This window comes from Drosophila subpulchrella, chromosome X (assembly GCF_014743375.2).
Source record: "Drosophila subpulchrella strain 33 F10 #4 breed RU33 chromosome X, RU_Dsub_v1.1 Primary Assembly, whole genome shotgun sequence".
Lineage (NCBI taxonomy): Eukaryota > Metazoa > Arthropoda > Insecta > Diptera > Drosophilidae > Drosophila > Drosophila subpulchrella.
Genome location: NC_050613.1, coordinates 297,440 through 321,473, shown reverse-complemented (window position 1 = coordinate 321,473; position 24,034 = coordinate 297,440). Strand labels below are relative to the sequence as shown.

Sequence of the window (24,034 nt, the reverse complement as noted above, 5' to 3'; positions counted from 1 at the left end):
TGAGTACTAGGCTTTAATATCGAAATGGCAGAAAACAAACAACAAATTGCTCAATTCGGTCGGATACGCATTTTTCGAAATCCTAGTTTTAAAACTCATCCCAAATCCCAGTTAAAAGCGAGAAGAAAGTTTGCATTGCTTAATATTTGTTGTCTCAATGTTTATTTTCTCATTTGACTAGATAATATTCCACCATAATGCGTTTTTTTGTCAGGTTCATAATAATTTATTATACTGTATTTAGTTTATCGGTTAATACCATTGGCTTGCGCCGTATATTTATATAATAACGACCGATCCCAGCGCAGTATATGTCGTCAATCCGACACGGATCGAGAGCATATATCGTAGTCGGAACATCGATTCTTGTATAACACTAGTTTACAAAATAATGTTTTGAAAATGCTCCAACAAGGATGATGGTAGTTCCTGGTAGAGTTGAACCCCTAGACCTTAACAAAAGAAGTTTAACAAACTTGTATAGAATTCATTTTTAAAAGATTTTTTTAAAGAAAATTTGTTTGGTATCTCCGATTTTTTAATTTTATCTCGAGTTGCGATAAATCAACTTAGGTGATATATGAGTATATTGAGAGCTACAACTCGGCAAACTTTGAAATGTAAAATAAACTTTTTTTTTGTGACCTAGGGGTCCAACTAGTAACTACCATCATCCTTCTTGGAGCATTTCGCCTGTAAACTAGTGTAATTAATCTATAAATATAACATGTGAGAATGTTTGTCAACCGTTCGGTTTGTTTACATGGGTTTCCTTCGTTTTTATTGTACATACAATACAAATGTTTTAGACGATAAAGAAAATACAACGTAGGTTAATAGTGTAACATACATAATACAATATACACATTCTCTATTAATATTTAATTGTGATTCCATTGCGAGTCGTTTTATGTATTTGTAGGATTGTTGTCTGACATGGAATATGGAGTGGAGAAGAAATCGTAACAAGCAAATATTTTAGGAGGTGGTTAGGCTGGGTTCGTAGAATATATTCTTTTAACACGTAATTAACAAATCTAGTTTTATGCAACCTTCCTAGTAAACTCAATGAATCAATCAATATGTATGGCAAATAGTTATGAATATCTTGATTTAGTTAAATGTTTAATTTTAGTGTCATCATACACTTTAATTTACTTTTTTACGTTAACAAATATGATCTGCCTATACTGTTTTCCTTTATGTACTTTTTATTTTAGTTTGAATACAATTTAATTTGATTCACAACAATAACATTTGAATATGCATTTCCATTTAGGTTTTTACTTTAGCTTGGAGTTCTGAATTCATCTCTAAATGTATCGTTAAATCAATGGTATACATAGGGCTTAAAGTGTATTTGATGGCTATGGATAGTTTAAAGATTCACGTCCACCATACATACATATGTAATCTGACCAGTGTTGATTGACTTTATGTAAAGCAGCTCTTTCGAGGGTTGATAACGTCGTCTAAAACTGGCATCTTACTCCTGTTTTAATTAAACTATTCGAAGCTGGCGATTTGTACCAGAATTCAACATTTGGTTAACATTATGCGATATTGGCTGCTGGGGCCAGCGTTGATTAGTCTTATGTGAGGCTGGCAGCTCGTTTTATTAGTGGTTTCCCATACATACGTGCACTGTAGCCTTTGTTTTTGGAATGCTGTATGGTGAAATTGCTTTTCATTTCCCTGGCTTCGTGCTTACTTCAGATAACATCAGTTATTGGATATATGCTTCATGTGAGTATGTTTGTGTCTTGAGATTATAACCATTATCCCTATGCATATGTATGAGTTGTTTTACGTACGATTCTGGTCTGATATCAATTACCTTTAACATGATCGTGTGGCTACAAGTAAAGCAATTTAGTTTTCTTTTAGGGTAGGCTAAGTTAGTTCATGTGGTTATGGCTGTGGCTATATGGTTTGTAGGATATAGGGTACCTATGACGCTTTCGCTATCTTTTCCTCCGTTGACGTGTCCACAGATCCATTAGCTTTATCTCGGTCTTCATTCATTTGGCTTTTTACACAGTGTTCATCTATTCGTCTGCTTCGTAATCTTCGAACACATCACTTGCTGCACTTAACCTTATTGTCTACTACTCTTTACCTAAACCGAACGCGATGAACCCGCTGCAAAAGCTAGAGGGAAAAAATTGGCGCAGACGCACACAAAAATATATATTAGGGGCAAGATATATCTATGTGTATTGTATAATAGGTATATAACAAGAACGATTGGGAAAACCATGAACGTGGAATATCTACAGAAAGCTGATTGGATGCACTGCCGTTCAATTCACTTGGGAATTTGGATTTCCGTTTCAGTAGCTCGGCGATGCCAGCTTAGTTGGAATCGGTGTCCGAATCGCTGGGCGGGACCGGGGATGCAGTGGACTTGATGGCCGTGCTTGGTGGCTCCTCGCGAATGGGACGCGTTGCCGCCAGGTACGCGTTCGTGGACTCGCCGTGCGTGGTCTCGATGCCAACCCTAGAAAGAAAATTTACATTCAATTTACACGGTTTTTGCTATTAAAGACCTCTTTACACAATAGAAATTTTTGAAAATTTTTTTTTCATATTTCAAGCCTGTCTTCATTTCCTGTTATTAATCTTGATAGTCGGATTGCTTGCCCTGAAAAATTCGTTTAAACAAATTTAAAAGAAGAAACTCAATAGTCGAGTGCTTTGACTATCAGATACCTGTTTCAAATTTAAAATAAAATAAAATTCAAAGGCATTTAATAAGCGCGGCACACCCCACGCATGTCTAGCGGACGGTAGCGGTACTACAGACCATGTCACAGCCACGACACCTAGCGGACGGTAGCGGTACTATTCACCATTTCAAAGCCTTTTAGCTTAGGCATAACTTTTAAAATAACCATGCGATTGGTACAATTCTCAGCATTTAGGGCGTCGCATTCTGCTGAAAAAAATTGGCTACTTATTACGTAATACTGTCCAAATTTTAGTGTGTTATTACTGCAGCCTGCCATAAAAAATCTAGCGCCCATATATTTAAAGGTTTTGTAAAAGTGTAAATAAATACAACAAATTTATCAGGGACTGTAAGTAATGATTATTGATTTTTTTTATGAATCAAAAAATCAGGCACTTTGGATCGACATACCCAGAAAAGGAAAATACCATAGTAATTCTCTTTGGGAAGTCTATCCATTTTCATCATGATTTTTTAATTTGTGATCTTAACAATATTCCTCAAAATCAATAATAATTTTTCAGTTTTATAATGAAAGTCAAAAATAATCGTTATACCTGAACGAAATAAATAAAAATCAAACGTAATGATTATTGTTGATTTTTATTTATTTTTTGCTCAAAATAAAATTAATTTTGAAATTACATCTTCTCTTAGCCGATATTTTGAAATTTAAATGTAATTTATATTTTTCATATTTTGTATCTTGGGCGGCCCTGTATTGTTTTCATATTTTTGCTATAGCTACCATCACGGTCGACTGTACTTCTTGGATAGCTTCCTTGGAAAAGTCCTCGATTAATTTATTTTTTAGGAATCCAGAAATTATTTAATAGGTAGAAGGAAGCGTCTCCGCCACTATAAAGTATATATATTCTTAATCAGGATCAAATGATCTAGTCGATCTAGACATGTCCGTCTGAACGCCCATTATACACCCACAAGTCCTGCCTAAATATCTACATCTCCCTCGGGCGTTCTTGCCAAGAAGGACACAACCTGGCTGGCCATTCGCTTAGAAAAAGGGATAGCCCCAAAGCCCCATATGATTGTTTATATTGTGGACGGTGAAAGTCATCATTCTTTGCCTACGGGGTTCCTAATATCCACTGATATTTTTTTTCGAATCGGATTGGCCTTTGTTATTAAAAGTCAACCAATTTCCTAACGACACTTGAATGAAGACAAACCATCTCCTTCCCAAAAAGTGGCCACAACGCCATGTACAGAAATCATCGTTACTCACTTGTACTCGTGCCGTGCCAAATAGCGAACGTACTTCTCCGGCGGTTCATCGGCATCCGAATCCTGGACACTCACGGAGCGCACGGTGGTATGCGAGACCTGCGTGGCGGGCATAGTAAACTCCACGAATGCGTACGGCGCCAGTTCGCTTGGGATCTGGTCATACGAAGTAAGGGCCATACGGCAGACTAGCTGATGCGTGGTATAAGCGCCTAACGGGAGAATGATTAAAAATTAGTTATTGTAATCACATAATCATGTAATATATTTATAATTTTCATTGAATCGCTGATTTTAACTATTACAGGAATAGGTAATTTGCAATTGCCTTTTAACCTGAGAATAAATAAATATTTATTACAAGAAAAAAAGATAACCTCGACAAGCCAAAGTTTATATACCCATTCAGTAAATACCAAAGCAAGCCAAAGCCAACTAAAATCTTACGTATATATTAGGACGGATCGATTTGTATGGGCCCAAGAAAAGTTATAAATCGTAGGGGGGGAAATTTATCTATGGAGAGTGCTAAGCAATATTGCCAAAGAAACTATGTCACGTTTAACCCTCCGAATTTGCAAGAACAAAAAAAATTATCTGAGTAGCCTTGCATTTGTATACTTACATATTACAACAACAGTATAAAGTTTATAATATAAAATATATATATTCGGCAGATTAGTATATAATGCACCGAAAGTTTCTACGACACCTATATGATATATTCGTCCGATACCGACCTTCTTAAAGAAGGTATTATCATATCAATCAGACGTTTGAAACGCAGGGAAAGAGACATTTCCACCTCCATAGTGTATATTTATTTTTAATCAGTATCAACAGTCTGGTTGGTCTTGCTATGTCCGTCTATCCGTTTCCTTGCAAGCTAGTCTCTTAGCTTTTAAGTACATATATACGGAACATTTAATTATAGGAACTTAAGTTTTAACTCACCCTGACCCTCCTTGGGTAAACGGGGACAACGCCACACAATAGCCCGATGATGGTGCTCGTACTTGGCCTGCCCCGAGGTCACCTCTATCAGCGACTCCTGCAACGTGTCCACGGCACCCAGTATCCGCTCGATTCCCTTGATCTTGCCAGTTCGCCGATGTGCCGACTTGACTGAACCGTATCTGTGTCAGTATTTCCGAGAGAAATATAAGCCATTAAATACCAAAAACCTGTTGACCATTGCCAGAAATACCCACCGAAAGTGCTTCTCCACGCGGAACAGGTATATCCAGCATTCGGGAATTGGGAAGCGCACCGAGACATCCTCACAGGGGATTTGTCCCAGCTTGCGTGAGGTGAATCCCGGCACCAGGATATCAGCTCGTAGTTCGACTTTGTTGCCTGTGACACACCAGGTGGCCTTTAGCTGCAGCGGAAGTTCGCGATTCTTGGGCGGACGCACACGGAAGCGCAGCAGTTCAATATAGTTGGCATCGGGCGGTTGAAATCTGGATTGAATTTGGGTTTAATAAAAAAAAACAACAAAAATATGCAAAAACTACATTTTTATATTTTGTCATCGCGTCGCCGTCTCAAAGTTCCCTTAAATCTTACTTATCTCAAATCTTATTCCAGCTACAATTTTTTTGCAAATAAATCGATTTCCACCAACTTTATATGATATGAATAAATAATTGGACAAAGATCCCGAGATTTGGGTGGAAAACTAAATCGCATAGGTGGTGGGATGGGGGTGTCAGCCAAATGATTACGCCTATAAAACGAATCAATTTTTTTGCTCAATTTATTACATAGGGGAGGGGGTCAAGCATCGGAAAAACTATGAGTACGTAATATATGGAAAGACCCCTATATGAAAATAATAAATTTGATTAAAGGCAGCTATGCGTATGAATGATAAACCAAAGCGCAGACCCTAAATAGCGGTTGATTTTATACCCGTTACTCGAAGAGTAAAATCTTATGCGCTTTTCATTTAAACAAAAAATCATTATTTACTAGCTCACTTGTCTATTTCTTTAATTGTAGATTTTGGATCATGGTAACATCTTTATTTGTATAGTAGTTTATGTAACATTTAGCTTTGTTATGAATATACTACTTACATAAAAGATGGCAATGACCCTTGCTTCCAACGTATGCCGTCTCAACCCCACTCTGATTTCTACTCACTTGATGGTGCGCGTTCTCTCATACTCCTGCTGATTGACCACACTGTGAAACTCAACGGCCTCCAGTCGGATCCACTCCTCGGTGGCCACCGGGATGATGTCGTGCCGGCCGACGACCTCCTTCCCCTGCCGCCACATGTCGTTCACGCCTAACTCTATGGTTGGCATGCCGGTGAGGAAGGCGAGGAAGAAGAGTCGCACCCGGGCAATCTGCTTGAGGATCTTGCCCTCGAAGTCCTGTTCCACAGTGATCTCATCCACGGCGGTCACCTGGACCTCTTCCATTTTATAAGTTAACGCTCGTTCCCGCAGGGCAGGCAGCTTAAACAGCGCTTCCTCGATACAAATGGAGAACTGCTTCATGTCCTCGTAGTTCATCGAACCGATTTTGAAGAGCTGGGAAGACTGCGGCGCATGCTCCACGGGCAGGCCCAGTTTTTTGAGATCGCTTCCAAACTCCTTGACGCCCTCGTAGTCGCCAGCGATGGCGTATTGTGCGAACTTCGTCAGCTTGTTTGTGATCCGCTCCGCCTTGGTCACCTGGCCGGGTCTTACGCCGGGTCGCTCCTTGTAGAAAATGTACTGTAGCTTCATCGTGAATATCTTGCCGAACTGGTCGTACTGCTGGGCCCCAATTTCAGACACGGAATACGAGGGTTGCAATGGCAGTTCCTGGAAGGGCTGTTTGTCGCCTGCCTGGTTGAGCAACTGGACCACCGGAACGTCGTTCTGCACCACAAGGCGGACAAAGATCTTTTTCCAGAAGCGTTGTCCGGTAATCTTCTTCTTGTTAGGCTGACGCAGTTGCATCTCCCAGCCGGGTCCCACATAATGGAGTCGCGGAAACTCCTCTAGTGGCTGCGATACATCCTCGTCATAGAGTGGTGTCTGTGGCGTGTCTTGCGAGTCCGTGCGTTTCATGGCGGTTCCATCGATAGGTAGTGGGCCAGGAGCCGGAAAGCCACTGACATCTTCAAAGGGATTTACAGTTGAACCGGGCGGTGATGTGGTATGTGCCTGATTGGCAACACGCACCGGCGGTGGTGGTGGCGCCAGTTGGGGAGCCACTACTCCAGTTCCCTCAGCCTTCGGTCGGATGATTACGCTAAACTCCTTATCCACCGATTCCACGGAATCCGCGCGAGCGGGCGCCTGCATAGCATAGAAATCATCGTCCTCATTGCCGAATCCATCGTCTGCTGAATTGGTGTCGCCAAAGGCATTCGCCGAGATTGTAGCAGAGCCAAAAGCACTGTCCCCCCAAGCTGGAAAACGATATAAGTACGTAAAAAAATTACCAATTTGTCTTATTACTTTTTAGCTCAAACACTTTTTGGAATCGTGGGCTCACTTTTAAGTAATATTCCTAAAATATATGCAGGTAATCAATGCTGTTTTGTGCCTATTCATAAATATACATCAGATTGTTCTGCATTTGATCATTATCATGCGACACAAACCGCCATAGTACCTATCGAATGAAAGCCATAAAATTAAATGGAACAAATTAAAAAAAACAATAACAAAGAATAACAACGACACTTTAAAAAACTTTATATACATTGTAGTTGTAAAAAGCGCTACCACAGTTTATTTAGCTTTTGGTGCTATAGCGTCTGACCGCGTATTCCGCTTTGGCAGCAAACAAATTTTCAGAAGTCCATATAGCTTGTTACAAATATTTAAACTCATATGAACATTTTTAAAGAAGACATCGGGGTTCTGTATCATTTTAGATGCTGTCGATGAGTATACGCCCTATAGGGCTGGACAATAATAAGAATCTAACGTTTAGTCCATATAGCAATCCATATGGAATTTTTTTTTCTAGGTGGAGTCACTTAATCGAAACATTTGAAAAAAAAACTGTTTATAATCTGAACTCAACGATAAAGGTTGTTTCTTTTCTACATTGATTAACCAAAACATTATATATACTTAAATCAGTATGTTGTTCTATTTAAATTCGCTTATAAATTATATTCCGATTATGTTTAATAAAACTTACCATCTCCACCCGTGGGCGTTATGGCTCCGGATCCTCCAAAACCATCCAGTATGCTGATGTTGTCCTTCTTCACCGAGTCGAACTTGGCCGAGAAGGCGTCGAATTCGTCCGGTTCGGCCGCAAAAATATTTGCAGTATAGCTAGAAGACACTTCCGTCTGCGGAGGCTCCACTTCCGGCTCCAGATCATCCACGGCAAAAATATTGGCCACCGCCACGGGAACGGGTGCGAAGCTTGGTTCTTCATCCTCGTCAGGGCTGGCGAAGGGGTTAGCGGACAACTGACCACTGGCCAGGCCACTGGTGGCCAGCGGAAAGTCCAGACCGGTGTCCATTTGCTCTGGCTCAGGTTCACTAGCCAGTGGCTCATTATCGGCAAGGGCGGCCTGGGTAGTAACAAGTGATTCCGTTGGCGGGCTGTGATCAGAGATGATCTCGGGCTCCGCTTCTGGCTCAATTTTTGGTTCTGCATCCGCCTCCGGTACCTGCTTAACATCAGCTTCATCCTCATCATCGGAACGCGGAAGATCCTCCACCGTTGTGATCTCGATATCCGGCGTGGGTGCCCTCTGTCTGCTGGGCGTTTCCGGTGGCGCCGCCATGTGATTCGCCTGCCGTTCCAAACCCGTAGCCGCCTGCGGTTGGGATGTTATGTCATGGGTACTCTCATCTGGTCGTATTAGCAGGGAGGTGAATACCGGGTCATCCCGTGAGGTGGTCCCATCCCCCTGGTCCTCGTCGGGATCCACCAGTTCCAGCGGCACATCCTCCACCTTCGTTTCGGGTAAATCGTCATGAAGTAAATCCGGTTTGGGTGCTGGCGGAGCTTGTGGTTGCTCGAAAAGACTCAGAATATCTTCCTTGGACTTGGGTGGTGGCGGCTTGACCGGCTTGTTCGACGTGGTGCCAAACATGTCCAGAAGATCATCCGCTTCTGCGGCGGCTGGCCGTGAAGCAGCTGCAGCAACCGGTGGCGGAGGTCTTTGGGGCGCCATCTGACCAGGGGGTGAGGGACGTGGCGGAGCGGGGCGTGGCGGTGGTGGGCGTGGAGGCTGCTTTACTGGCGTGGCTGGCAGTGGTGCTGCCGCCTGTATATTAGGCACAGCCGTCGGCACTGCGAAGGGATTATCCAAGGGCACACCACCTGCAGCTACCCCAATCAAATCAACATCCATGCCTTGAGTATGGGCACTCGACCCACTATCCACCGATACATCCAGGAGATCAGCGAGTCCAGAGTCCGGAGTGGGACTCGGCGAGTGCAGATCCCGCATCGAAACGGGACTGGGAGATCGGGTGGCGGGTATGCGACCTAGTAGCTCCGAACTGGTCTCCTCCAACTGATTGGACACCGTGCTAATTAGATCTTGTGTGCTCTGTGGGGGAGCCTGGGGGCGTGGAGGAGGCGGGTGCACATGTGACTGCGATTGGGCCGGTTTTTTGACGCCCTCGTCTTCCTCCTCGGCACCTGATTTCAAACTCAACGCATCGTCTTCCGCCTCGATCGTGGTCCCAAAGAAACTCATCGCAGGATCGAGATCATTATCATGGGCTGCTTCCACCTCCGGTTCCGCCCCCGTTTCGAGATCATCGCCACCAAAGGCAAAGGGATTAGAAGCACCAGTAGCTAAATAAAGATTTAAGTGTTGATGTAAGTAAAGAAGTTAAAAGTTGTTAAATATACATATTCCATCTAACGATCTTATTATACCCGTTACTAGTAAAGCAAAAGAGAATATTCTATACGTTTAAAACCACAATTGTATTTTCTGGATAGAAACCCGGTATAAAATTGAATTTTTATAATTTAAAAAGCTTTTTTATTCCCGTTACTTGTAGAGTAAAAGCGTTTACTAGATTCGTCGGAAAGTATGTAACAGGTAGAAGGAAGCGTTTCCGAACCCATAAAGTATACATATTCTTGATCAGGATCACCAGCCAAGTCGATCTAGCCATGTCCGTCTGTCTGTCCGTCCGTAAAAACGCTGAGATCTCGGAAAGTACAAAAGCTAGAAAGTTGGGATTTGGTATATAGATTCCTGAGCTTCTTGCGCAGCGCAAGTTTGTTTCAGCAGGGTGCCACGTCCACTCTAACGCCCACAAACCGCCCAAAACCTTGGCTCCTACAGTTTTGATGCTAGAATAAAAATGTATTGTTCTCATCAATACCTATCGATTGATCCAAAAAAAAGTTTGCTACGCCCACAAACCGCCCACAAACTTCAAAAATCGTAAGTATGAACGCGAATATCTCGGAAACTATTAAAGATAGAGAATTGGGATTTCAGATTTAGATTCCGTAGCCTTGTACACAGCGCAGGTTTGTTATGCCACGCCCACTCTAACGCCCACAAAACGCCCAAGCCTGTGGCGCCCACAATTTTCATGATGTCATGTTCTTATAGTTTCCGAGATCTCAGCGTTCATCCGGACGGACGGACAGACGGACATGGCTAGATCGAGTTGGCTATTGATCCTGGTCAAGAATATATATACTTTATGGGGTCGGAAACGACGAATCCGACGAATCTAGTATACCCTCTTACTCTACGAGAAACGGGTATAAAAAGTTGGTATTTTTTGCGTCAATTTCGTCCAACGATTTTTTAAAAAAGGGCTTTATCACTTTTTCGTCTGGCAAACTTACAGTTTTTACTTTTGCCACGCAATTAAATACCTTAGATATTTTTCATACATATTGCTAGATTTCAGCACTGGGGAAATTAAAATCGAAAGTCTTTTAATTAAGTTGGCACATACCTGCTCCAAATGGATTATCTGTGCTAGGTTCCGGCTCAGACTGCATGAGAAATGGATTGGCGGCCAAATCGCCGCCATCCAGGTCGTCGTCCATCAAAAAAGGATTGGCCATGATTTCTCCTGTTGTTTATCTGTGCTTGAATATTTCGACTTTCTAGGCTTAGCGCTCAATCAGTTCACTTTCGAGCAGTTTGATTTCTGTCTCGCCGGGCACAAGATTCTCCGCAATGGAAGTGTCAAACGGATCAAGATTCTGGGCGGGCAGTGCCGGTCTCAAGTGCGTCGAGGGCGTGAGTACCTTGTCGCCAAAACCCAACTCCTGCGCGTCGCTCTGAGCGTCTAGGACGTCGGTCACCGAGGTCCTTGTCTCCGGCAGGAGTTCGTTCTCCAGTAGTTTCAACTCCGTCTGACCCGGTCGGAGATTAGCCGCTATGGAGGTGTCAAAGGGGTCAATTTCGTCGCCAAATTCGACGGAGCTAGTTAACTTCTTTCGCTCCTGGGCGGGTGTCAAGACCTTAATGTTGATATTCTCCTCGACGGTCAGCAAGACTTCAGCGGGAACCGGAGTGGGAGGAGCCCGAGGATCGAAATCAGGGTCGGAGAGGCTGTGCCGTAGATTAGAGGGTTCAGAGATCAGATCCTTTTCTATATGTTTCAGCTCTATGTCGCTAAGCCTTGCCTCAGGCACGTAAGATGTGTCGAAGGGATCAACGTCTTCGGCTTCACGCTCTCTTTCCTGCAAAGGATTTCCAGTTGGTGCGTAATACGGCGTTAGTGGCTTCTTATTGGCCCCCAACTCATTACCCAAACCAAGAAGATCCGGTGCTGGCACCAGGAAACCCACACTTTTGGCCTGGATGTTCAGACTCAGAGAGGACTTTCGGCGGGCTGTGTCGAAATCCGTCTGTATGTGTTCTACTTTCGCTTGCGGCTCCGCTGGTGTTTCCTGATCCGCTCTTGGGTCAAAGTCTGGGTCGCTCAGAGAGTGCTTAAGGGTGACTCCCACTTCGCTGGACTCGTTGAGAAGCTCGCGCTCCAGAAAGCGCAGCTCAGTAACCTTGGGCTGCACTAAAGCCGATATGGCCGAGGTGTCAAAGGGATCGAAGTCTTCCGGATCCTGGTCGACACTTAAAGTAGGAGCCAAGGGCGCTGGAACCACCTGGCTGAGATCGGTAGTACTTCCAGCGAGAAGATCGTGAGCTGGAGCTGCTAAAGAGGATGACCCAGTGGCTGGTTCCTCAGCGCGCGGATCGAAGTCGTCGTCTTCCTCGAGTACGGTGGTCTTCTTGATCACCTGTTCCGCGTAATTTGTGTTAAATGGATCGTCGTCCGGATTCTCCTCCTCGTCGTCCGAAACGAAAATGGCACCGGGTACGATGTGGGGTCCTGTGGGCGGACGAACTGGGGGTGGCGGACGCTTTGGCTTTCCTAGGGATAGAAAAAGTGAATGGATTGGTTAGAAAACTAAATAGGGCTGCAGGTTTCAAAATAGCTCCCTTATAAAAGTAATCAAATAATTGGTTAGTTTCTTTATAGGAATTTATATGTAGTCATTTTTTAATTGTGGCAAACGCCTGGCTCCTGAACAGCGATCATACATACATATATACATATACAGTCTAGCATCTTAAATTATAGGTTTAAAGAATGTTATCTAAAATTTATGTTATCTAAATTTTTCCTCAGTGAACAAAAAAGTTTGTATTTCGCTAAAACATATGTGAGCGAGCTGGAATCGTTTCGGTATATTGTTATTTAAAACATTGAGTCTAAATTTAACATTTTTGGTTCGGATGGCCAAGAAAACCAAAAACAGCGTTAAACTTAAAAAATTTAACAGCATGTGTTTAGCCCGGCGGTCGTAGCGGGACGGTCTGAGGCTGTATTGGATCAGATGGAGTTGAAAACTTGCACTTATAAACACTATAATGGACAAGCATGTGTTCCTAAAAATTTTTTAGGACAACCTTAACGAAGACGTAATCTAACCCCGGTTAAAGAAGAGTAAGTTATTATTTCAACAGGAGAATAATCTTAAGCTAAGCTACCCAAAAATTGTTTACCCATTATTGAAAAGCACTTGGGGACAGTAAAAAGGACCGACAATTTGTGCACGTAACAGCGCTGTAAGTCTTTCTGTTTTTCTATTAGTCTACGACTTACTCTCGTACGGCGAACCCGTGTGCCTAATGCGATTATTTGCGAATCTTCGGAGGGTACTCCAAATTAAAGCGGTCATCCTAACGTTTTAACTTAACTTTTATCAATTTTCAATTTAAAAGCCGAGTAACGGGTATCTGATAGTCGAGACACTCGTTCTTTTTTGTTATACCCTTGCAGAGGGTATTATGATTTCAGTCAGAAGTTTGCAACGCAGTGAAGGAGACGTTTCCGACCCCATAAAGAATATATATTCTTGATCAGCATCGCTAGACGAGTCGATCTAGCCATGTCCCTCTGTCCGTCCGTTTCTACACAAACTAGTCTCTCAGTTTTAAAGCTATCGGGCTGAAACTTTCCCAAGAGTATTCTTCTTTTGCAGGTGGTATATAAGTCGGAACCAGCCGGATCGGACAACTATATCTTATAGCTCCCATAGGAATTATCGAAATAAAAATTATAAGAAATTTGTATCTTTGGTGTTTTATCCCTTGCAGAGGGTATAATGATTTCAGTCAGAAGTTTGCAACACAGCAAAGGAGACGTTTCCGACCCCATAAAGTATATATATTCTTGATCAGCATCACTAGACGAGTCGATCTAGCCATGTCCGTCTGCCCGTCCGTTCCTGCGCAAACTAGTCTCTCAGTTTTAAAACTATCGGGCTGAAACTTTTCCAAAAGTATTCTGTCTTTTGCATATAGTAAGTCGGAACCAGCCGGATAGGACAACTATATCTTAAAGCTCCCATGGGAATAATCGGAAAAAAAAATGTTAATAAATTCTATCTTTGGTGTTTTTTAACATATAACCTCCTACGCTTGGATATAACATTTTATAATTAGTTCTAATTTTCGAATTTAATTTTATCAAAATCGGACGACTATATCATATAGCTGCCATAGGAACGATCAGAAAATCGGTGGGAGAATAATATGAATCAAATTATAGCTTCGGTGTTTTTTTTTACAAATTATCTTATACTATTGGAGATATCCGACAAAGGGTATTAATAGTTCAGTTATAAGTTTGAAACGCAGTTTAGGAGACATATCCGACCCTGTAAAGAATATATATTCTTGATCAGCTAGACCTAGCGAGTTAGGTATTTAATTTCATAATAATAGAAATTTGTGCTTCTTTTTTAAATTTATAAGCCTTTTTGTGGTAACAACAAACATTTTTAGCTCATAGCCTAGTCACTATTTCAATTGAATCAAAAATCACCTACAACATTTTTCATGTACATATTTGCTCAAATGGGTTTCAAGTATACTTACACAACCCATTACGGTGTTCATCAAAGAATTAACAACAATAAGCCAAAGATAGAGTTTTAAATAATCCTTTTTACTTAAATTTCACTAATTAAGGCAACACCAATTTTTGTAAAATTGTGTAGCAATTCCCAATTCAAAGTTTAATAATGACAGTTTGCGACAACTTTTTCGACTCAATACTAGGTGAACAGTGTCTTGCATTCAAATTTTGGATAAGAATAGCCAAGTGCAATTTTTTATTTACTGTTAAAGTTAAACATAACTTAAAATTTTACAAGTCCGATTTTACTGTGATGCAGATCATAGCAGGCAGTAAATAGGTTGGAGCTCTTACCTGTTTCTTGTTCCGGTTCCGCTTCAAATTCAGCCCAGCTTCCTTCTCCAAAGGCTTCAGTTGACAGTTCCGCGCCGGGCAAAACAACCTGGGTGACGATAGTAACCTCTTCCTTTTTTGTCAGTGACTCGGCGGCTAGTTCGGCGAACTCGTCGTCCTCCTCGTCTTTAAGGGCATCGAACTCGGAAAGATCCGGGTTGAGCAGCTGATTTTCCTGATCCTGCTCCTCCTCGTTCTCGACAGGCTTGTGTTGAATTAAGTGCAAGTGCAACGAGACACTGAGATCAATGGGGGCCGAGGACTCGGGCAGTTCCTCGTCGAGATCGTCAAGTAGATTATGCTGCGGCTCGGCGTTTGCAGCGGCGGCAAGAAGATCCGCTTCTGGATCAGCTAGCTCTACGCTCTCGCTGAGCAGGAGGTTCTGGATTCCCTTCCTTAACTTACGCTTTGGGTTTGCTAAGGCAACGGCGTGCTCGCGGTCTACGCGACCGGATAGTACTTCAACGGCTGCCCCTAGGCTTACTAGCTTCTTGTTGCCCTTTGCTCGATCAGCGCCAACAATGACCTTCTCCGCGTAGGCAGTGTCAAAGGGATCAGGTCCGTCGTCGGCGAGGACCGGGGAGTCCGGAACAACAGCTAGTTGGAGCTCACCGCTGGTGATGGCCTCGATGTAGTCGGTAGCAAAGATATCATCGGCCTCATAGTCGCCGGCCTCCTCCTCCGATTCCGATAGCTGGACAACGGCCTCGGCTAACTTGTCCCGCTGAGATTCGATCTGCCTCAGACGCAGCCGTTCCTGCTCCTGTCGCTCGGCTTCAAGGCGAGCGGCCTCCTCCTCCTCTTGTTTCTTTTTTTCGGCGGCAGAGGGCAGACGCTGGTAGAAGGACTCCTTCTTGATCCGATCGAGTTCGTCCTGGGTCTTATGTAGGATGCTATCGACGCCGGAGGTGAGTGCCTTAAACTTGGCCCACTCCTCGTCGCCGCCGGCAGCTCCCTCAGTTTGGTCTCCCGGCTGTTGGTGAGAGTTGCTCGACGATAATGCCGGTGCCTGGTAGCCCGATCCAGATCCCGATCCCAATCCTGAATTGGAGGCAACTGACTCGTGGTGGGCTTCAACGTCTGATGCCCCTCCGTCGGATTCGCCGGCGTCCGATTTGATGGCCGCCGCCTCCTGTTTGGCCTTTAAGTCGCGCTTGTACTGCTCGAGCTCCTCCTCGGTGAAGAGCTCTAGGTCTTTTTTCGACTTCTTCTTTTTCTTTTTTAGGCCCTTTGGTAGCTTAAGCATTATCTAATTGCGGAGACATCGAGATCGGTCTGCAAATAGGTCGTGAAACTTACTGACTCCGGGTCGAAAACGAAATCGAGCTGGAGATGAAGGTTTTGGAGGTGGTTACGGCGGCTACGTAGGGTTCAGTTTAGTTCTAGTTGGATGGGGTCTTGGTACTGCGGGTGGGAGGAGCAGACGAGGTATTATGTAAGCTATGCATGTCCCACGAAATCGAACCGGTATCGAAACTAGGATATCTAAAATCTGATTGTTTTATGGATTTTTAGGCGATGCAACGATTTAGCCGCTCACTCACCGCAGCCTTTTCCAACATTTTTTCGGCTGTTCCAGTTGCTATCGCTTAAGTTCAAAGGAAGAACTAGCAAAAACCCCGATTATGGAAAATTTTTTACGTATTTATTTACGTATATATAAAGCGCTTCATTGTGTACCTACAAGTGAACTTGCCGAATAGTCAAAGCTTTCCACCACCCAGCTCTTAATGCGAAACGCGATAACATCAGTTGAGTTAGTCAAAGCTCAGAGCTCACACGCGCACACACATTCAACACCCACACTCACTTTCAAGGCGAAAAAGTTTCGCTGCCCAAAAAAAAAGGCAACACATTTTGCTACCATTTTACTATTTGATTTTACAGATGTTTCCTTTTCTCGTCCTTAAATATTATTTTGATTTTGCTTTTTCTTGCTTTTATACTAGGTTCTTTTCTATTTTCATGGGGGAAAAAAATGTTTTAGAGTGGTTATGCGAAAAATGTTCTTCTAAAGGTTATATTCCAAATTTTATAGAATTAGTTTAGAACAATTCGTTTGATTAATTTATGTTCCTAGACGGTGAAATTTTTTTTAATTTTTCGCAGGGGGTTTAAAGCACTAGATTTTGAAGAGGTTGTACTATGAAAGTACGCACTTCGACTTCAAACACAATGGCCGCAACAATTTTAAAAATTTCCCGATGTTTAGTCATTTGCTTATAACGGAATTCAATATTCTTTTTTCTTTCAGTGAACTAAGCAAAAAATTATAAAGATTGAGTTTATTACAATAATTAATTTAACACATAAACATTAACTCAGAATCGATGTTTCACGTTATTAAAATAATTATGAGTTTTTATTTTTGCTAGGAAAATTACAATTTCAAATTACAAAGAAAAGTATTTTCTTGATATACGTCTTATGTCTGTTATGGCAAAAATCGAAGTTTCTATTGACGCACTTCCGAAAGCTTGAACAGCTTTAATATTCGCTCACATTTCACATAGCATATTGCCCGAGTAAAAATTGTTTGATCTTGAATTTAATGTTTTTTTTGCTAATGTAGGACGGTTTCTACGGTGTCAGATTCGTTACCGTAATGATTTTGTAATCGACATCGAAATGGTAAGTGAGCTAGACAGATCTATGGTCCTACCAGAAAAGCTTAGAAAAAAGGACAAATGCCGCTTTCTCTCTCGCTATCTCTTTCTGAAAAAGAGGGCAGTAGTAACGTTCTTCCTTTTTTCATTTCTACCTATTAATTTTTCTTTTCTCCTTCCTATTCTCCTGTGTTGTTGGGAAAAATCGATGATTCAGAGACTCGCATCCCAGGCAAGTACGAGCTGGGCGACTTATTCGTGCAAGTGAGACAGCACCCACGCACTCCACATCACACACGCACTCGCTCACATACGCCGTTTACATACAATTTAATGAATATACAATTTTTATGTATGAAAACAGGGGCCCAAACACATGATATTTTTCGCTGGCCTGAATTAGCGCTTTTAAAAATTATGAATTGCTGGGTTTCCCGAGTATTTTCGAAGTGGCTTGTGGAAGTTATGCAACTTACATCTCACTCTTGTACACACTTTATCTCAATGTAAAACTTGAGTCGATAAAAAAAAACACTTTTGCACTCGGCATTGCCATTTCATTTTTTCTTTCTGGACCCAATGTTTTTGAAAATAAATAATAATGATCAAAGAGCAAGCAATAACAACAACTGAGCGTTGTAGCTTGGGTTTTGCGGATTTCAGGTATTTTCGTTTCGGTTCGCTCTTTGGGGCTTTACCTCTGATTTGAACTATCGGGAAATCTAGCACAGAATGAATAAAATGTCGTTGAATTCCATAGGAAGTGCTTTTCGCCAGCAGCGACGTCGGCAGTGGCAGCGACAGCGTCAACGGTGAATCCTTCCAAAGCTTGAGTAAAGCTTAAAAAGCACTGGCCCGTGCCCCAAGGAAAGTGTTTTTCCCACAGATGAGGCTGGGTTATTGCTATCCTGTTTCTCCCGCGGGACTCACGCTGCTCTTAGAGGTCCAAAGCTCAGCGAAAGAGAGACTAAAAGTAAGAGAGCTGTCATTTACGTCACTGCCGCTTGACACTTGACATTTCATTTGGTCTAGATTTCTAACGCATGCGTATCAAAACCGTTTGCCAGCCCTGTACGAATGTAAGTCAAATTTAAGTAAAATTGTCATTAAAGTGTAAAAACAACGAAAAAACGTAAACTTAATGTCAAATCAATGTTATATGTTCCTCAAACTTGAAAACAATTTTAAAATATAAGAAATTAAGCGTCTTTTTGTTTATTCTTTCATTAAAACCATGTCTTATTTGTAAAGAGTAAATAAAAATGACTACATAAACATATGCTAATTGGATGATTGGACTTTATATGAATTTCACTCTCTTGTATAAAAATAGGTTGAAATGGTTATTCGATCTTTTGTACATGTACAAGTACATATGTATGTACATTGTATATGCCCTTTGAAATTAAAGCCTAGTACTCACATCGACGAAAACTGCGAGCTAACTATAGGAGTGAGTGAGAGGCAAACAGAAGGCTAAAGCTTTTCGTCGGGTCTGTTTTTCAGCGTGGTACTCAGATGAGCTAAGGAAATACCAGAAAAAATACCAGATTTCGGGAGTGAATTTTCGATGAACGCCGTTAGCCGCTGCCCAAAGAATAAGAAATTTAATCTTTGGCGGTGTTCGTGCAGAAGCGGTGGGGTATTTAAAAATTTTAAATGGAAGAAAAACACCAAAAACGGTCAAAGGAGGTCAGTGCAGATGAAAATGGACGCCTAATCCAAGATGTTGCCCATTATTGTGGGACTTGACCGACAGAAGGCAAAACCACATAGGGGCAAATCCGCAGAATAGTTGAAGGGCTGGAGGAAATCCACTAGAGAATCCCAGTGGGAAGGAACATGCCGAGTGGGACTTCGATCTCTACATGGACATCCTGCCGGGCGTGTCCTCGCAAAGAATGTAAGATCTGGCCAAAAGATTTTGGTTGCGTTGTACTAATAGAAGAATCTTTTTAGCAGAACCACCAGTAATATGATCTCCGAAGACCTCTCCATTTGGACTCCGTATACCATAACCACCAGCAAATTGGCAGCTTAAGCGGAGCTGGAGCTCGCGCTGGCTTCTATAGGGAGGAGGGAAATAGGGCGCCCGCTAAGGAACAGTTGGAGAAGCCATGGCCAGCCACTGCCAGGATGCTGGGCGACTTCCTGCAGCATCAGCGGATCGACCCCGTTCCCAATCCGGCTCCCACTTCCTCAAGGTCCAATGTGCCTATTGGGACTCGGAGCTGGACTGCGGTGGCGCGGGAAAGATGGCGAAGCATCCATGGGACGAGAAGTAAGCTTTAAACTACTAATTTACATAAATAAAAACATTCGTTGAACATTCCATTTATTTTTATTTTACTTTCTTTGTGTACCAGCAGACTCATCCTTTTTAAATTTCTCCAATTGATTTGTTTTCCGTTTGGCAACAAGCCCAGCCGCTTGACAGTAAGACCATGCTACATGCATGGCGGGTGAACTTTGAAAACTTCGGTCCCACGACAAAGAATAAGATTTTTCGACCAGTGAAACTCTTAGCCGATCTGAGTACTAGGCTTAAAGTTTTAATTTCTTTTGATGAACCTCACAGTTAAAAAAAGTGTTGGTCAATAGACACGTTTTCAAAATCAATAGTAATAATTCTTTTTCTGTAAAAATTGCTCTTCTATCAACACTTTAAAATAAATTTGTTAGGATAAAAAATGTGTGAAAAATCGATACATCTTTATTGAGAAAAATGCGTTTGTTTCCTCACACGGTCATGACACCATATTGTTTGGATCACTCATTATACATAGCTTAGGAAGAGACTACTATATTTGTCTTTTAAGCTTAGTACTCAGATCGGCTAAGAGTTTCACTAGTCGAAAAATCTTATTCTTTGTAGTGTGACCGAAGATACAAGGTTCACCCGCAATGCGTGTAGCATGGTCTTATTGTCAAGCAGCTGGGTTTGTTTTATTGACAAGCGAAAAATTTATTTTTATACCCGTTACTCGTAGAGTAAAAGGGTATACTGGGTTCGTCGGAAAGTATGTAACAGGCAGAACGAAGCGTTTACGACCCCATAAAGTATATATATTCTTGATCAGGATCTAGCCATGTCCGTCTGTCCGGATGAACGCTGAGATCTCGGAAACTATTAGAGCTAGGCTATTGAGATTTGAGGTGCAGATTCCTGAGCTTCTTACGCAGCGCAAGTTTGTTTCAGCAGAGTGCCACGCCCACTCTTACGCCCACAAACCGCCCAATACTGTGGCTCCTACAGTTTTGATGCTAGAATAAAAATTTTAACTGAAATGTATTGCTCTCGTAAATACCTATCGGTTGGTTTGCCACGCCCACTTTAACGCCCACAAACTTCAAAAAATCGTAAATATGAACGTGGATATCTCGTAAACTATCAAAGATAGAGAATTGAATTCTCAGATTTAGATTCCGTAGCCTTGTACGCAGCGCAAATTTGTTACGCGAATATGCGTCGATACCTATCGATTGACCAAAAAAAAAATCTCCACGCCCACCCTAACGCCCATAACGCTAAACTCTGTCTACCGCCGGTAGGTGGCACATTTCAATCTCGCTTTGCTGCTTGCATATCTCCATTTCCCTTTGTTCCCTTTAGAGGTACTCGACTATAGTGTTCTTCCTTGTTAAATTTTAAAAAGACGAATCTGCTAGTGCACAAAATAATACAAATAAATTTAATGTTCAAAGGATCTCTTTATTTATTAGTAGTTTAAGGCATCCTTTTTTGTCACGGATGCTTCGGCATTTTCTACGCGCCATTAGCAGTTCAGCTCCGATTCACAGTATGCCAACAAGAGCCTTAAGGGATTGGGAATGGGGTTGTTCCTTTGATGCTGCAGGAAGTCGCCCCAGGATCCTGGCAATGGCTGGTAATGGCTCCTCCAGCTGTCCCTAAGCGGGCGTCCTGTTTTCTCCTCCCTGTAGAAGCCAGCGCGTTCTTTATCTCCGCTTCAGCTGCCAGTAGCTGGTGGTCATGGAGTCCTGTGGTTCCCCAATGGGGATCTCGTCGGAGACCGTTTTACAACGAAGTCTTTTAAAAAGACTTCTATTAGTACAACGTAACCAAATTCTGTTGGCCAGAACTTACTTTCTTTGCGAGGACACGCCGGGCAGGATGTTCATGTGGGATTCTCTTGTGGATCTCCTTCAGCTTTTCAACTATTCTGCGGAGTTGCCCCGTTGTGATATTGCTTCGTGTCGGTGAAGTCCCACAAAAATGGGCAACAGCTTGGATTAGGTGTCCTTTTTCATCTGCACTGCCCTCCTGCTTGCGTTTTTGGGGTTTTTCTTCCATTTTTAATTTTTAGTTTCCACACCGCTTTTGCACGAAGACCGTCAAAGATTAAATTTCTTATTTCATCTAAATTCTCTCGCTAAATCTGGTATCTTTTCTGGTATTTCCTTAGCTAATCTGAGTGAGCTGAAAAACAGACCCGACGAAAAGCGTTAGCCGCCTATTTGCCTCTCGCTCACTCCTACGGTTAGCTCGCGGTCTTTGGGACCGAAAATGACAGTTACCCGTTACTCGTAGATTAAAGGTTATATTGTCTTGGGTGGAAAGCATCTAACAACTGGAAGGAAGGGTTTCCACCCTTTAAAGTATACATCTGAATATATATTTATGATCATGATCACTAGAATGATCGATCTAGTCATGTCCGTTTGTCCGAGTGAATGCTGTAATCTCGGAAACTATAAGCGCTACAAAGTTGCTTTAAAGCATAGTTTGCTTCAGAGAAACGCCCATAACGCTTAATCCTGTCTACCGCCCACATTTCAAAATATTTGCAAAGGTGTGAGGGGTGTTTTTATACCCGTTACTCGAAGAGTAAAAGGGTATACAAATTCGTCCGAAAGTATGTAACAGGTAGAAGAAAGCTATTCCGACCCCATAAAGTATTTATATTCTTGATCAGGATCACTAGCCGAGTCGATCTAGCCACGTGCGACTGTCCGTATGAACGCTGTGATCTCGGAAACTACAAAAGCTGCAATACTGGGCTTAGGCAAACAGATTCTAGAGATTCCTGCGCAGCTCAATTTTGTTTCGTCAGTGTGCCGTAAGCTAATTTGAAGAATGTAAACACAACAATATAAATGACCAGCACCTGCTTGCAAAACTGGCTAAAAGAAAGTTGTGCATGCCAGCAACGTCAACTGAGTCCGAGATGATGTCTTCAAAAGCGGGCCAAATAATTTCTAAGGGCAGAACAGCTTTAAAGACGAAAACTGTCGATAAACTTCTCTTTATAAACAAAAATTGTGCGATTACCAATTACTAGATTATCTATGATCTCCTAGTATACGAAGCATTTGAATCTAGCGGCTGGATCGCTTCATTTTGAAATAATGGACCAAAATATCTTATTTTTATTTTATCTTATTTTTATGTTTTTGAAGTGCGACGTCCAAAACGAATTGGAAAAAATTGTTATTTTTGAAGATTTCAATCATTTTGAGTTTGTATACAATTTGTCAAGTTTTTAAAGACAACCCTTAACTTTAAGGCTTATTGAATATAGAATTGCCCCTGTTCTTGGCAAATTAGTATACAGCGGTACTATCGCGACAGTATCGATATTTCGCAAAAAAGCACTTGGAAATTTGAACGCCATCTATAAACGCAAGAGTCTCGCGTCGCAGCTATTTAGCTGTTAGGAAACGAATGCTGTTCTTAAAGTTGCAGAGTGAGACAGCACTATTGTGTCATTTCAATATTTTCGACAAACTAATAAGTGAGGTGTTGGCCCCAGGAGCGAAAATCGCCGAAATGGACAAAGTGTCGCACTTGCTATTGACCTTGTCATCGTCATTAGTGGGGTAAAAACTGCAATTAAGACCCTAGCTGAGGAAAATCTTACTTTAGCTTTTGTAAAGAACAGATTGCATGATCACGAGATAAGAATCAAAAACGATAGGAGTGATCCCAGTCGGAAAGTTATGAAAGCAGCGGTATAAGGTTTCAAAACCATAAGTCACTATAAATTTCTTGAATAATTTGTATACCCTTGTAGAGGGTATATTGATTTCAGTCAGAAGTTTGCAACGCAGTGAAGGAGACGTTTCCGACCCCATAGAGTATATATATTCTTGATCAGCATGACTAGACGAGTCGATCTAGCCATGTCCGTCTGTCCGTCCGTTTATACGCAAACTTGTCTCTCAGTTTTAAAGCTATCGGGCTGAAATTTTCCCAAAAGTCTTATATCTTTTGCCGATCGTTGCCATGGGAACTATCGGAAAATTGGTGGTAAAATAATATGAAGCAAATTATAGCTTCGGTGCTTTTTGGCATATTATCTTATACTCTTGGGAATATCATTATTTGTATTTTTAAGAATTTCGAATTACATTTAATAATTACAACTGCAAGGGTATACAAACTTCGGCTTGCCGAAGTTAACTTCCTTTCTTGTTTTATTAAAAGTCGTATTACAGTGAATGTGCTTATATTTAATCGTTATAACAAAACAAAGAATTTCATATAAAAACAATATAATATTTGCCTCCGTGGCATAAGTAATAACAAAATCTTAGTTTTAGGGTGTTTCATAATTATAAGACATGTTTCATTTATGGCTTATATACCCTCGTTGTGAACAATATTTGGCTAGGTTTCAGTTTATTAGTAGACAATCCTTTTTTCATCGACTCTTTTAAATTTTTTTAAAAGGCTAGCATCAAGTTTTCAGCTCTTCAGCGTTACA

The 24,034-nt window shown here is 41.9% G+C and overlaps 2 protein-coding genes across 6 annotated transcripts; both read right to left on the bottom strand.

Annotated features, from left to right (window-relative positions):
• Positions 1-202: 202 nt before the first annotated feature.
• On the bottom strand, positions 203-11,037 carry LOC119558209 (protein stoned-B). 2 transcript variants are annotated; one of them, XR_005220173.1, is made up of 8 exons: positions 10,891-11,037; positions 8,132-9,757; positions 6,125-7,388; positions 5,188-5,439; positions 4,931-5,112; positions 3,978-4,188; positions 2,278-2,500; positions 203-2,151 (listed from the first exon to the last, which is right to left on the bottom strand). XR_005220173.1 is itself a non-coding variant. In XM_037871507.1 (7 exons), exons 1-7 carry the CDS (start codon positions 11,000-11,002, stop codon positions 2,356-2,358), a joined length of 3,792 nt encoding a protein of 1,263 aa, XP_037727435.1. In that variant the 5' UTR covers positions 11,003-11,037; the 3' UTR covers positions 203-2,355. The 2 variants fall into 2 exon arrangements, 1 of the variants encoding a protein (XP_037727435.1); XM_037871507.1 differs by having other exon boundaries at positions 203-2,500.
• Positions 11,015-18,148, bottom strand: LOC119558210 (protein stoned-A). 4 transcript variants are annotated; one of them, XM_037871511.1, is made up of 3 exons: positions 18,008-18,148; positions 14,665-15,978; positions 11,015-12,318 (listed from the first exon to the last, which is right to left on the bottom strand). In XM_037871511.1, exons 2-3 carry the CDS (start codon positions 15,947-15,949, stop codon positions 11,051-11,053), a joined length of 2,553 nt encoding a protein of 850 aa, XP_037727439.1. In that variant the 5' UTR covers positions 15,950-15,978; positions 18,008-18,148; the 3' UTR covers positions 11,015-11,050. The 4 variants fall into 4 exon arrangements, with proteins under 4 accessions (XP_037727439.1, XP_037727438.1, XP_037727437.1 ...); XM_037871510.1 differs by lacking the exon at positions 18,008-18,148 and adding an exon at positions 17,786-17,996 and having other exon boundaries at positions 14,665-16,107; XM_037871509.1 differs by lacking the exon at positions 18,008-18,148 and adding an exon at positions 17,786-17,996.
• Between the last annotated feature and the right edge of the window lie 5,886 nt (positions 18,149-24,034).